The sequence below is a fragment of the Pelobates fuscus genome, chromosome 3 (genome assembly GCF_036172605.1).
Source record: "Pelobates fuscus isolate aPelFus1 chromosome 3, aPelFus1.pri, whole genome shotgun sequence".
Lineage (NCBI taxonomy): Eukaryota > Metazoa > Chordata > Amphibia > Anura > Pelobatidae > Pelobates > Pelobates fuscus.
The window spans coordinates 243489793-243504677 of NC_086319.1; the positions used below are offsets into that span (position 1 = coordinate 243489793).

General features: G+C 38.4%; 1 protein-coding gene across 1 annotated transcript in view; it reads right to left on the reverse strand.

Moving 5' to 3' along the window:
• The window catches only part of TASOR2 (transcription activation suppressor family member 2), a 69668-nt gene that overhangs the window by 11559 nt on the left and 43224 nt on the right, over window positions 1-14885 (reverse strand). The window contains exons 17-19 of the mRNA XM_063448290.1: window positions 14315-14468; window positions 10538-10643; window positions 3196-3377 (exon numbers count right to left, since the gene is read on the reverse strand). Coding sequence (XP_063304360.1) covers window positions 3196-3377; window positions 10538-10643; window positions 14315-14468 — 442 coding nt within the window. The remainder of the gene's footprint in view (window positions 1-3195; window positions 3378-10537; window positions 10644-14314; window positions 14469-14885) is intronic.

Below are 14885 nucleotides of genomic sequence, written 5' to 3' on the forward strand. Positions count from 1 at the left end.
CTCTAGGTTTTTGTTCTTCTATTAAAATTACATTCCTTAAAAAAAAAAAAAAAAATGAAAACACCCTGCAGCTTATCTCCAGGAGTAAAATGAGGCACATAGAAAAATACACTGTAACAGACCAATTAACTTTACTAAACCAGAAGCAAGATGTCATGAGACAAGTAGAAAATATTCCAGAACTTCCAAATCATTTGTGGTTAGGAGTTCTGAACTACTGCATTTAGATTTAGAATTTAGTATAACCAAATAGTTAGTTTTTTTTATGTTTTTTTTAAACCCATAAAACAGAAGCAATTGTACACATTCTGATCAAAACAACATCAAGGCAAACCCTAGAATTTGACGTCTGTTCATCCATAATTCACCTCTATCATATTAAGTGCAACCACACTTCTATCATTTTGTTCAGTAGAAACATGGCTTTCATTTCACATCAAATATTTATATCTGAAACATAATTTAATAGGAATAAAAACTAGTTTTTAATGAGTGAGAAATCAAGAAATTGTCTTAGTTCTGCGTGGCATTTTAACAGAGAATGTCATAATACTGCTAGCTTTTAGCAGTTTGTGTTCAGCAATGTCTCATGAGTACAATGGTGTACTCCCATGTACAGGTTTTATGGGATTTTCCAGTTTTTACACTTTGGATTTTGCCAGATTGGCTATGTTGCATTTCAGACCATATGGCAGACCAGGAATGAAAATTACCCCCATCATGGCATACCATTTGGAAAAGTAGACAACCCAGAGTGTTTAATATAGGATATGTCCACTCTTTCTTAGTAGCCACTTAGTCACAAACAATGACCAAAGTATGCATTAATATTTGTTGCATGTCTCACAAATAAACTGCCCTTTTCATTATAGTTTTAGTGTTCTAAAACACTCAGATTTGTGTTCAGTAATGTCTCTCAAGTACAACTGTACCCCCAATGTCCAGGTTTTAACTTTCCAGGTGTTTTGGAAAGTTACAGGATCAAATATAAGACTTGCCACTTTTCCGCTTTTGCTCATTGCCAGATTGGTTATGGTGCCATTGACCTATGGCCATACCATTTGAAGAAACAGACAACCCAGTGTATTCAAAATGGGGTATGACAGGGGGGTGGGGTGGAGCCGGACCGCCATGCTAGATGGCCACATGTCAGCACAGCTCCTGCAATCTATGGAGTTTACTCAAAAAAAAAAAAAAACTTCTATATAAACTCATTCAAAGCCAGGAAAGTAACAGAGGACAATACAAGAGACGACTATTGTGGCTACAAATTTCCCCTAAAACTGGTGCCTTGGAGCTTCTAAGAAGAACTGCAGATTCAGCGGCCTCCCAGAGTTTGGAGCACAGTGGACGGCTGCCATTTTTCTCTTATGCCTGAGTGCTGTGCAGTGGCGCTTTGAATACGGTCTCCTAAATAAAAGAGTGCATACTAATTGCTCCCCTATCATGGCAGTTCTATGGGGAAAAGAGCATCAGAATCGTCCAAAGGTAAGTCGCCCAAAAGGACCCAATGTGAGGCCTGCGACAAGAGAGCAATGGAAGAAAAACGCCTTTGCAAAGATTGCCTATCACCGGCAGCAGGCCATCTCCGGATATTATGCAATTCATCGAGCAGGCTGTCTCACAAGGGAATAAAATATTGAATCTTACAGAGACATGGCTTCTTCTTCAGAGTAGGAAGTACAACCTGCCCTGGAGTTTATTGAACCAGCTGAAGTGGATTATCTAATTGCTAAGGTCCGCAAGGATTTGAGCTTAAAAGAAACTAATAAGGAGGAACCGTCTACTTCCAGCCGCTTCTTCTTAGGCCTCAGAAGGAAGAGGGCTTCATTTCCAGTTCCTGACAACATAAAAGACTTAAACACTGATGCACGGCCCAATTTTGAAAATAAATTCTCAATGAGGATCTATCCTATATGCCGTAAGGTCTCTGAGACATGGTATTCTGCTCTCAAAGCAGATGCTGCAGTTGAAAGGCGGGCTATGCGCAGTACTCTTTCTGTAGACAATGCAGGTTCCTTTAAAGACCCTATGGAGAGAAAGATGGATGCTAATCGGTCAAGAGCGTAGCCCTTACATCGGTAACACAAGCATTAAAGCTATGGATGGATAATCTAGAGGAAGAGACGGCAGAAGCAGATCTTCCATGATAAACAGCCTTAAGAACATGAAGCTGGCATTGGATTTTTCTTCTGAAGCAGCTGTGGATATAGTTAGAACCTTATCTACAAACATGTTTTTCTTCTTTATCCGCTAGAATATTTCTCTGGCTCAGATCATGGTCTGCAGATTCCTCCTCTAAGAATAGCTTGTGCGCTCTGCCCTGCCCCTCTGTCCATGGAGATATATTTGAAAAGAACCTGGACAAATGTAGCAGCAGAGGGCAGAAAATCACTTACCCCAGGATAGGAGAACTAAGCTCCCCTTCCGCAACAAAAGATCTTCAGAGGGTTTTTCCCATGAAGACAAAAGATCATTCAAACCTGGAAGAGAATACGGGAGATCCCAAGCTTGGAGAAGTAGTCAATTTGGATACAGAGGAGGAAGATCTAGAGGTACAATCTCTTTCAAGAACCCAAGAAGCTTATGATTGGGTTCTCTTCCAGTCAGGAGGACTAGGGGCACGCCTGCTCCAAGTACCCAGAGCACTTTATTGAGATGAAGTGGTGGGCTGCCCTCTCTCCCCCTCACCCTCTGTTTTAACCCTGCAACGAAAACATTGTTTTTCTGTAGTGGTGGCAATATTTATTTTGCAGGTTTAACTTTCCTCGGTCATACTGACAGATACGGGATGCTCTTCCACTTAAATAGTGGAGTAAAACTCCACTATTCCCATCAAATGGTTTCAGGGAGACAATCTGATTGGCGCAGTGTTTTCCTGCTCATGTGCACTAGTCTCCCAATGCTTTCCTATGGGAATGCATTAGATTGTCTGAGATCATTAAGCTCAATGATCTCAGCCAAAGAGGCGGTGCTTCACCAAGGAGAAAAGGCAAGTAAACTACCTGTTTTAACCCTTGCAGTGGGAGCCCAGTAACCTAAACTGTGACTAGGGCACTATAATGTTAGGAAGACACATTTGTATTCCCAATGCTATAGTGTTCCTTTAATTATTCTCAAAACACTGTCAGAATGTATTAAATTACATGATTAGAGAAGATTAATGTGTAACGCAAAGATAATCAGTAACATTACCTGTCAAATACACTGCCAGCCTTGACAGGATATGCTGACTCTGGAGGTTTACCACACATGTATGATCATCTGTCTGGGCCTTTGACCTTGAGTCACACTGGTGATAGGGCAGAATTTCAACTATGTTAATTTCCTGGTATGATTTGAGTAGTGCGATCTTTGAGTGAGACGCAGAATCAACTCTAAAAAAAACAAATAAAAATATAAAACAATAACCACTCAGCTTAAATATATTATACTTGATAGAAATGAACTCGTGCAGTAGCAAATATATAAATCTCAGCTATTTTATTACTAAAATTGCAAATATTATTAATAAAAGCAATAAAATAAAATAATAAAAATATCTGTAAATACTAGCACATTTTAAAAGAAGACAAAACAATAAGAAATATTATTCCAGAAAAAAAAAAACCTGAAAATTATATTTAGAGGAGTTCCAAATTTAAAAACACTACAATAAAAATTACTCGCACTAGCATCTTTCTAGCTAAAATGATTTTATAAATGCAAAACTTGTACGGCATGTAAAAATACAAATGAAAGCAACCCATAGATATTGGAATTTAAAGGGACACTATAGTCACCAAAACAACTACAGCTTATTGGATTTTCCACCCTCTGCATGCAGACACTGAACTTTTCTCATAGAGATGCATTGAATCAATTTATCTATGAGGAGATGCTGATTGGCCAGAGCTGTGTTTTACTTGTGCTGGCTCTGCCCCTGATCTGCCTCCTTGACAGTCTCAGCCAATCCTATGGGAAAGCAGTGTTATTGGCTTACAGAATCACTTTTGATGATGTCAGCTGTAAGCAAGAAGATCAGAGGCAGAGGCAGCAGCTGCAGACTTGAATACAAGTAAGATTTTACTATATTTAGGAAGGCAAGGGTGGCCAGATGGTTGTTTTAACACTATAGGGTCAGGAATACATGCTTGTGTTCCTGAATCCTTCAGTGTTCATTTAGGTCTAATCAATCTCATAAAACCTACAATATAAAAAAAATTTCATAATTTGCAATATAAAAAAATGTCATATGTCTTTGAATGTCTTGTGGCCTGCAATACATAGAAAACTAAACACTAGAATAGCCAAACATTCCCCAAATATTTTAAAGTGGTTTACTAACTATTCAATGTCTAAACACCTTTTAATTCATAATAAGGATCCCCGCTTTCTAAAATTTTGTGCTGTAGAGAAAGTCAACCTTCTATGGCGAGGTGGCAACTAAATAAAAAAATTGGGTATACAAGAAATTAAATGGGTTGTTCATTTAAACACTCTAACTCCATATGTTCTTAATATTGATTTTGACCTTTTTAATTTTTGTTTTTATTATTTAGCAAATGAAATTTTTTTCCTGTTTTATTCTGAGCATATGTATTTATAATTGTCAAGCATATGTCACTTTTAGTTGCGCTGTTTTATTCCATGCATTTTATCTCAATTAGTTTCCCCCAACCCCCTGTCCCTAATATTTTAAATATACCCATTTTTAATATTCAAATTTTTTTTTTTTTAGGCCCCTCCGTGGTTCCTTACGAGTCACGTGACTCTAAACCCGGCATTGGTGTCAATTTGTTGCATCCTTATCCATGTATTCAGACCCTGCTGCGACATTAATTGGAACCTGGCATCGATGCCTTTTTTTGGGGTCCAAATTCTTATTATTATGTTATTATTTATATAGCGCCAACAAATTCCGCAGAGCTTTACAATTGGTGGACGAACAGATATGTAGTTGTAACCAGACAAGTTGGACACACAGGAACAGAGGGGTTGAGAGCACTGCTCAATGAGCTTACATGCTAGAGGGAGTGGGGTAAAGTAACACAAAAGGTAAGGATAGTATTAGACTAAAGACGTTTGCAATAGAGGAATCAGTCGGGAGCTTTTAACAGTTTAATTGAAACGCTTTTATGAAGAAGTGGGTTTTTAATGATTTTTTGAAGGAGTGGAGACTGGGTGAGCATCTAACAGAGGAGGGAAATGAGTTCCACAGGAACGGTGCAGCCCTCGAGAAGTCTTGAAGGCGAGCATCAGAGGTGGGAGTACGGACAGAAGATAGACGTAAGTATTCAGCAGAGCGTAAGGGCCTAGACGGGACATACTACGGAATCTGTTGGCGCTATATAAATGGCAATAATAATAATAATAATACTTGTGTATTAGGGAGGATAGATAGGTGGGAGCATCATTATGTAGAGATTTGAAAGCAAGAACCAGAATTTTAAATTACGCCTTATATCTTACAGGAAGCCAATGTAGGGACTGACAGATGGATGAGGCGTGGGAGGTGCGGGCGGACAGGAAGATGAGCCCTGCCGCCGAATTCATTATGGACTGTAACGGCGCAAGTTGGGAACACGTAAGACCACTGAGAAGCGGATTACAGTAGTCAAGGCGAGAAAGGACAGTGGAATAGACCAGCACCTTAGTCGCATCTGGCGTTAAGTAGGGTCGGACGCGCGCAATGTTTTTGAGATGGAAACGACAGGATTTGGCAATAGACTGAACATGAGGTGTGAAGGAGAGGTCGCAAAAAAACACATGAAATATACAAAAAAAGAAAAAATCTCACGCACTCACTGTGATTGTATCCAGGCAGGTTTATTTGCAACGTTTCGACCCGTCAAGGTCTTTATCAAGCATGCTTGATAACGACCTTCACAGGTCGAAACGTTGCAAATAAACCTGCCTGGATACAATCACAGTGAGTGCATGAGATTTTTTCTTTTTATGTATATTTCATGTGTTTTTTTGCTGACCCATGCTCAGTAGCACCCTGGATTGTTATATTGTGGCTGAGTGCGACCCTAATCTTTTTTTCAAAGAGAACACCTAGGCAGCAAGTCTGCGTGGTGGAGCTGATGGTAGCACCGTTGACTTGGAGAGAAACAGAGTAGCAACACTTGAGGGAGGAAAGACCATAATTTCAGTTTTGGTCAAATTGAGTTTAAGGAAGTGGGCAGCCATCCAGTTAGAAATAGCAGAGGCAGTCAGAGACACTGGTCAAGAGGGACGGGGAGTGATCAGGAAAGGACAGGTAGATTTGTGTGTCATCCGCATAGAAATGATATTGGAAGCTAAAGGAGCTAATGAGTTTACCGAGGGAGGGAGTATAGATATAGAACAGTAGGGGACCAAGGATTGAACCTTGGGGGACACCAACAGAAATTAGTTGGGAAGAAGAAGTAGAGCCAGAGAAATGAACACTGAAAGAGCGCTGGGAGAGGTAGGAGAAGCACCAGGAAAGAGCGATATCTTGTAGACCGATATTGCGGAGGATGAGTAGAAGTTAATGCTGATCAACAGTGTCAAAAGCTGCAGACAGGTCAAGGAGAATTAGGATAGAGTAGTGACCACGAGATATTGCAGCGAGTAGATCACTGTATACTTTGGTCAGTCCTTTTCCACAGAGTGCTTAGCGCGGAAACCAGACTGAAGCAGGTCTAGCAGAGCGTTGGACATGAGGAAGTCTGTCAATCTCGCATGCACAACTATTTCAAGGATTTTGGATGCAAAAGGCAGTAGCGAGATAGGACGGTAGTTGGACGGGGAGTTAGGGTCAAGGTTGGGCTTCTTTAGAATTGGGGTTATTAGTTGCATGTTTGAAGGGTGATGGAAATATGCCAGATGAGAGAGATATTGAGAATTTTAGTGAGAGGTGGAGAAAGAGAAGAAGACAGAGTACGGATGAAATGCGAGGGAATTGGATCTAGGGAGCAGGTGGTGGGGCGGGAGGACTGGAGCAGAGCAGAAACCTCTTCCACTGTAGCCGGTGCGAATGAACATAGAATAGCAGAGGGAGTGAGGTTAGGGGAAGTATTGTAAAGGGTAGAAGAAAGATGAGAGATCTCTTTCCTGATTGTAGAGATCTTGTCAGTGAAGTGAGTTGCAAAGTCTGAGGCTGTCAAGTTAGTAGGTGGAGGAACAATAGGGCGAAGAAGAGAGTTAAATGTGTGAAATAGTCGTTTGGGTTCGCGGGAGAGTGTGGTTATGAGGGTATTGAAGCAAAATTACTTTTGCAGAGGAAAGAGGCAAGCTGTATGAGCTCAGGATAAATTTATAGTGGAGAAAGTCAGACGCACAGTGAGACTTTCTCCAACAGCGTTCAGCAGTTCTGGAGCATTTTGTATGCAGAAAGTTTTATCTATATTCCTCCCTAAATCCCTCGATTTAGCTCCTTTTCTCCTTTTCCTAGTCCCGCTCAAGTACTAACCACTCCTGATTTAGGGCTTTTATTAATTCTTAAGTATGCCACAATCGCATCTGCGGCGATCACGTGATTGAGACGGCGACGCCATGTTGATTTTTTAAAATTACATCTTTATTTTCCTTAATAAACCTTGTTTTTTACGGTTTCATTATGCCAATAAGTTCATCCTGATGAAAGCTCCATGCTGGAGCTGAAACGTTGATCTCTTGTATGACACCTTTAATGGAATAAATAAAAGCTAGGTTTTATTCATCTAATACAAGTCCATGGGAATGCGGTTCTTTTTGATATATATATATATATATATATATATATATATATATAGAGAGAGAGAGAGAGAGAGAGAGAGAGAGAGAAATAGAAATATATATGTATATACAGTATCTCACACAAGTTTTTTGTAAATATTTTATTATATCTTTTCATGTGACAACACTGAAGAAATGACACTCTGCTACAATGTAAAGTAGTAAGTGTACAGCCTGTATAACAGTGTAAATTTGCTGTCCCCTCAAAATAACTCAACATACAGCCATTAATGTCTAAACCGTTGGCAACAAAAGGGAGTACACCACTAAGTGGAAATGTCCAAATTGGGCTTAATTAACCATTTTCCCTCCCTGGTGTCATGTGACTCGTTAGTGTTACAAGGTCTCGGGTGTGAATGGAGTGCAGATGTGTTAAATTTGACGTTTTCTCTCTCACACTCTCTCATACTGGTCACTGGAAGTTCAAAATAGGACCTCATGGCAATAAACTCTGAGGATCTGAAAAAAAGAATTGTTGCATAAAGATGGCCCTAGGCTATAAGAAGATTGCCAAGACCCTGAAACTGAGCTGCAGCACGGTGGGCAAGACCATACAGCGGTTTCACAGGACAGGTTTCAGTCAGAACAGGCCTCGCTATGTTCGACCAAAGAAGCTGAGTGCACGTGCTCAGCATCATATCCAGAGGTTGACTTTCGGGGAATAGATGTATGAGTGCTGCCAGCATTGCTGCAGCGGTTGAAGCGGTGGGGGGGAGGGGGGGGGGGGGGGGGGTCAGCCTGTCAGTGCTCACACTGCATCAACTTGGTCTGCATGGCGTCCCAGAAGGAAGCCTCTTCTAAAGATGATGCACAAGAAAGTCCTCAAACAGTTTGCTGAAGACATGGATTACTGGAACCATGCCCTGTGGTCCGATGAGACCAAGATAAACTTATTTGGTTCAGTAGTGTCAAGCGCGTGTGGCAGCAACCAGGTGAGGAGTACAAAGACAAGTGTGTTTTGCCTACAGTCAAGTATGGTGGTGGGAGTTTCATGGTCTGGGCCTGCATGAGTGCTGTCGGCACTCGGGAGCTACAGTTCATTCAGGGAACCATGAATGCCAACATGTACTGTGACATACTGAAGCAGAGCATTATCCCCTTCCTTCGGAGACTGGGCCTGCAGGGCAGTATTCCAACATGATAACTTTTACTTCTATGTGTGTTAATAAATAGTTTAAAAACGTAACAACTTTTTTTGCGGGCATTAGGGGGACTGTCTGACATTCCAGGCACTCCCACTGCAGGCACTGCACAAGACGGCTATACTGTGAGGACCCCGCAATCACATGGCCCGGGAAGGCCAGATCGGCTGGAGGATCGCAACCCTGTACTATGCCGTCCACCGGTGTTTAGGACCGGCCCCTTACGGACAGCATAGAACATTCGTAAGGGGTTAACGCATTCCTTGCCATAATACATATATGCCACAGTGCTTAGTGCCTGTGGCTTCTATATCGGCTTTATAGGCAAGAACAGTATATACGCATCTCTGTTTCACACAAAGGAACATTTAAATAAAAGTCATGTTTTAGCCTATTTAGTGGAATTAATTTACAATACTATCCTCAAATCAAAAACATGCATGCATTTAATTTGCTTATTTTTTTCATTAGAAGTATATCTAAACTAGCTTACAAAAATTGCAGATCTCTTTTCTGCATCCTATTCATGCCCACCCCTCTGGGCAATTGCTACCTCTTAAGTTTAGCACCACTGACCTAAACTACCATGAAGTGGTCTGACTGACAGCCAGTGAGGTGCAACAAGATTTTTTAAAAGTGCCAATTTCTATTGAAACTTGCACTTTTTGCAAAACAAAAAAAAACAAAAAAAACATACTCCACATATAAAGCACTTCAGCAAGCTTAAATGCTCTCTGTGTTTTGGAGTGTTCCTTTAAAAACAATAACTAAGGATACTCTAACCAATTTTTTAATGAGAATGGGTTAGTTTTAATGTCTGTCTACTACCATAATACTTGACATTTTCAGTTCTTATTAAAATGGACATAATAAGCACCAAAACAATTTTAGCTTGAGTGGTTTTTGTGTATAGCCCATGCCTCTGCAGTTCCACTACTTAATTGTCTTCCACTTAGGAGAATAATCACTTTTTTTTCATGCAAGCTGTGTCAGTCACAGCCAGGGGAGTTGTGGTTAGGGGTGCATGGACATGCAGAGAATCAAGCAGTGAGACTGCAGGGGCATAATCTATACAATGAGTAGACAACCTTTGGTACTACAGATTTTGTGGACTACATCTCCACTGGTGCTTTGCCAAAATTATGGCTGTAAGAGTATAATGAGAGATGTAGTCCACAACATCTGGAGTGCCAAAGGTTGCCTACCCCTGATATATACTTCAAAACGGTTTGTTGCTTAGAGTGTCCCTTTAAAATAATCAAATGGTTTAGAAAGGTCTTCAGAAATATGCCCAATGCTACCTGAGATTAGTGGGACAATCCCCGATGGTTGTCGTCATTAAAGTGTTGTAGGTACCACTCGACAGCGTGACTCATGTCCTGTTTAAGATTAGAGCCCCTAGAATGCGTGGAGGTGATTCCTGCATAATTATCCAATCATTTTGAAAGCATGATCTACCCAAGTAATAAATAGATAAGCTTTTTTTTTTTTTTTTTTTTTTAATTGCCTTAAAGGGACATAATAAAGTTTGAACAGAAGTTGAGTGCTGCTGCAGCCTGCTAAGTGGCAAACTCTGCCTATTCTGAAACTACTTGCTAACAACTGTCTAATATATTTTAAAACTGGAGAAGTAACAGAAAAATATTCAAAAGATGGTTTGATGGTCTGACCTTTTATCTTCTTTCAGTTTTCTGTTCTCTCTATAATGCACAAGCCACTTCCAAACTGATGCCTTGTTCAATGTCTCCAATACTTCAGCGACATCCTTTACCTTCCCTATAATTATATGGAAAGACAAATTAAATACAATTTTAGAAATATCTTAAAGTAGATTTATGCACGGAGGAAAATCTTTGCCTCAGAGGAAAAAAAAAAATGTTTAATTCGGTTGACCAAATTTAATTGATGAGGGTGTTTTGGTTTGTTTACATTTTAGGCATGCAAACAATTCAGGAAAATGCTTTGGATGAACAAAAAGGGTGTGAAAAAAAAAAAAAGAACATAACCCTGCACTGCACTGCAAATATTATATATATTAGTCACAGGAAAAAGAAAAGTACGCTCTCTTTGAATTCTATGGTTTTATATATCAGGACATAATCTGTTCTTTAGCAGATATTAAAATAAGAGAAATAAATACAACCTAAGATGAACAACAAATTACACCATGTCGTGATTTATTTAACCCCTTAAGACCGCAGCCAAATGTACAAGTTGTGATCCAAAAAAAACAAACAAAAACTGGAATTTGCGCTATATGTCTGTCCAACCGTAATTAACCTCTTTCATATTAAATGCACACACACTTATTATATATCATTTTATTCAGGGGAAACGGGGCTTTCGTTTAACATCAAATATTTAGGTATGGAACATAATTTAATATGAAAAAAATATTAAAAAAATGGGAGAAAATAAGAGTTTTTTAAATTGTTTTAGTTCTACGTGACATTTTAACTGTGAATGTCAAAATACTGTTTGCTTTTACTGCAATACAATACACATATTTGTATTCAGCGATGTCTTACGTGTAAAACAGTACCCCCTATGTACAGGTTTTATCGTGTTTTGGGAAGTTACAGGGTCAAATATAGCATGTTACATATTTCAGTTTTTTCACATTGAAATTCGCCAGATTGGTTATGTTGCCTTTGAGACCATATGGTAGTTCAGGAATAAGAATTACCCCCATGATGGCATACCATTTGCAAAAGTAGACAACCCAAGGTATTGCAAATGGAGTATGTACAGTCTTTTTAGTAGCCACTTGGTCACAAACACTGGCCAAATTTAGTGTTAATATTTGAAAATGCAAAAAACTAATTTGAACGCAAATTTTGGCCAGTGTTTGTGACTAAGTGGCTACTAAAAAAAACTGAACATACCCTGGGTTGTCTACTATTGCAAATGGTATGCCATCATGGGGATAATTTTCATTCCTGGGCTACCATACAGTCTCAAAGGCAACCTGGCGAATTTTAATGTGAAAAAACTGAAACGCAAACCTTATATTTGACTCTGTAACTTTTGAAAACACCATAAAACCTGTACATGAGGGGTACTGTTATACTCAGGAGACTTCGCTGAACACAAATATTAGTGTTTCAAAATAGTAAAACGTATCACAACAATTATATCGTCAGTGTAAGTGCCATTTGTGTGTGAAAAATGCAAAAAATGTCACTGTCACTGACGATATCGTCGTTGTAATATATTTTACTGTTTTGAAACGCTAATATTTGTGTTCAGCGAAGTCTTCTGAGTAAAACAGTACCCCCCATGTACAGGTTTTATGGTGTCTTGGAAAGTTACAGGGTTAAATATAGATCTAGAAAATTTAATTCCCTGAACTTTTCGGCCTGGGTTGGCAGGCAGGTCCTGCAAATTGTAATTAATGAAATGACCTAATTATGTAAAATTATTACATAAATATATACGTAGAATTATTATATATATATATATATATATGTGTGTGTATACTTTTTTTTATTTATATATAGGTGTATATATATATATACGTATATACTTATGTATATAAATATATATATTTATTCGTTCTACATGTATTTTGATATCTATATATATATATATATATATATTAATTTTAAAATACAGTTAGAACGAAATGACGCATGTTTATATATTTTTTATCTATTTATTTTTTAACATATTTATATATTTATTTTGTATTATATATAAATATATATATAATGAAAATTATATATATATTTAATAAATATCATTGTAAGTGTATTTTGATATTAATATATATATATATAATTATGTATATATTAATATTAAAATACACGTAGACAGTGTATGTATATTTATGTGTATATATACTTAGATCATATATATAATAAATATATATATGATCTAAGTATATATTATTTAATTTTACACTTATTTAACATGTTTCATTTATTTTTCAGACAGCAGGGGGAGTACCTGTCATTACAGGCACTCCCACTGCTGGCATTGACATGGACGGCTATGCCAGCAAGGACCTCACGATCACATGGCCCTGAGGGGCCGAAGAGGACAGAGGGGGACTCCCTGGGCTCCCAGGCAAGTCCCCCCATACCGCGATCGCCGGCGTGGGATCGCCAGCGACCGGGTATGTACATTAGATCGCAGGACGTTCTATGCCGTCCTGGGGCGTTTAGAGCCACCAAAATAAGGACGGCATAGAACGTCCTGCGGTCTTAAGGGGTTTAAAAAAAAAAAACCAAAACATTTTTTTATATATATATATATATATATATATACATATATATACACACACATATACACACACACACACGAAAGAGTGAACAGAAAGCAAAATATGAACATAAATATGGATTCCTAGTCATAAAAACCAAGAACACACTAACAGTTTATACATTAATTGTAACATTTACTAACAATACAATTTCAGTAATAATAGTAATTAGGTTGTGCATCACTAAAAACTGCATGTGCCAAAGAACTAAATACTAGGGTAGCTTTCAACACTGGATCAACATGTTCAACCATGGTTTAGGAGGAGGCACCATGTTGGATTTTGTTACAAGAAAGAAAACATGCACACTACACAAGAAAATACAAACAAATTAATGGTTTGCATTCATTAACCCCTTAAGGACACAACTTCTGGAATAAAAGGGAATCATGACAGAATATTTCAGTCATGTGTCCTTAAGGGGTTAAATAGTAAACGATATTGAACTGACAAGAGAAATGTAAAGCTTAGGCCAAAATAGCTGATATGGGAAAACATTTTGAGAATTCAAATTGTTATCAAAGTCTGTTTTAGTCTAAAATTCCTCTATTTAAAAAAAAAAAATATATATATATCCACAGCTTGGCTATCTTTGAATACATTCTACAATTTAGATTAGAATTTTCCACAATTCACAGTTTAGTGAATAACCCTATTAATGGAGTAAGTAATTAGCATAAAGTCATTTTGTGAAAAATAAAATGTTATCAACATTATCGTAATGTGTTGTGATTAACGAATACATTTATGTTTGATTTAAGGTTTATTACTACCTATGTTACTAGAAATTGTAAAAAGCTGTTTTATGTGGCAATAGTCCATGAGTGTCATAACTTATTGGATTTAACTTACCCCATCTGGAGGAAGAACCAATTCAAAAAATCTTTGTAGACAACTACTCTTATTAGTATCTGGTCTAAGCAGAAACAGATTACTTTGTCGTAAGTAATCTGTATAGTTTCTGCCTAGTTTTATTCTCACATACTACATAATTGTATAGATCTTACATCCTACCCTTCATTATATAGAGCAGACAGCATTTCGTGACTCATATCAGGGTAAAGCTGGGGCTTTTAATTTGTGTTTAAAGTTTAGTAAAGACAACACAGTAAAAGCAGAAAAAGCTTTCCCATTTATACTCAAGAAAATAAGAAATATAATTAATAAATGAACAAAGACTAACCTAATGTCATAGATTCCAAAATAGAGGGATCAGAAACCACAAAACCACCAGCCTGAAAAAGGTCCTCATAATTAGAATCTGTTATGTCTTCTGGACAGTCCACACCAACAAAAGACACATTAGGGTCCAACTTTAGCTGCACCAAACATGGAATCTGTAGGGATAGAGGGAGAAATCTTACATGCATACACAGAGACATGTTAAAACATGAATAATGTTGTCTTTTTTACATAAAGCCCTTATTTCAGCAGTGTTGCAAACAATTAAAGGGACAATGTAGGCACCCAGACCACTTCAGTTCTTTGAAGTGGTCTGGGTGCTGTGGCCCTTTTGCACTTAGTGCTGCAATGTAAAACATTGCAGCTCTAGGTCTGCTCTCTGTGGCTGACTGACAGCCACTAGAGGGCTTCCAGAATCCAAACTGACCTTCGGTCGGTTATCTGCCGCTGGACATCCTCACGAACTTCACGTGTCAGATCTTCCCCATAGGAATGCTTTCCTATGGGGAGGTCTAATGCGCGTAGCCATTGCCGTGCATGCGGTCTCCCCCGCCGGCTGTGGAAGAGCATGG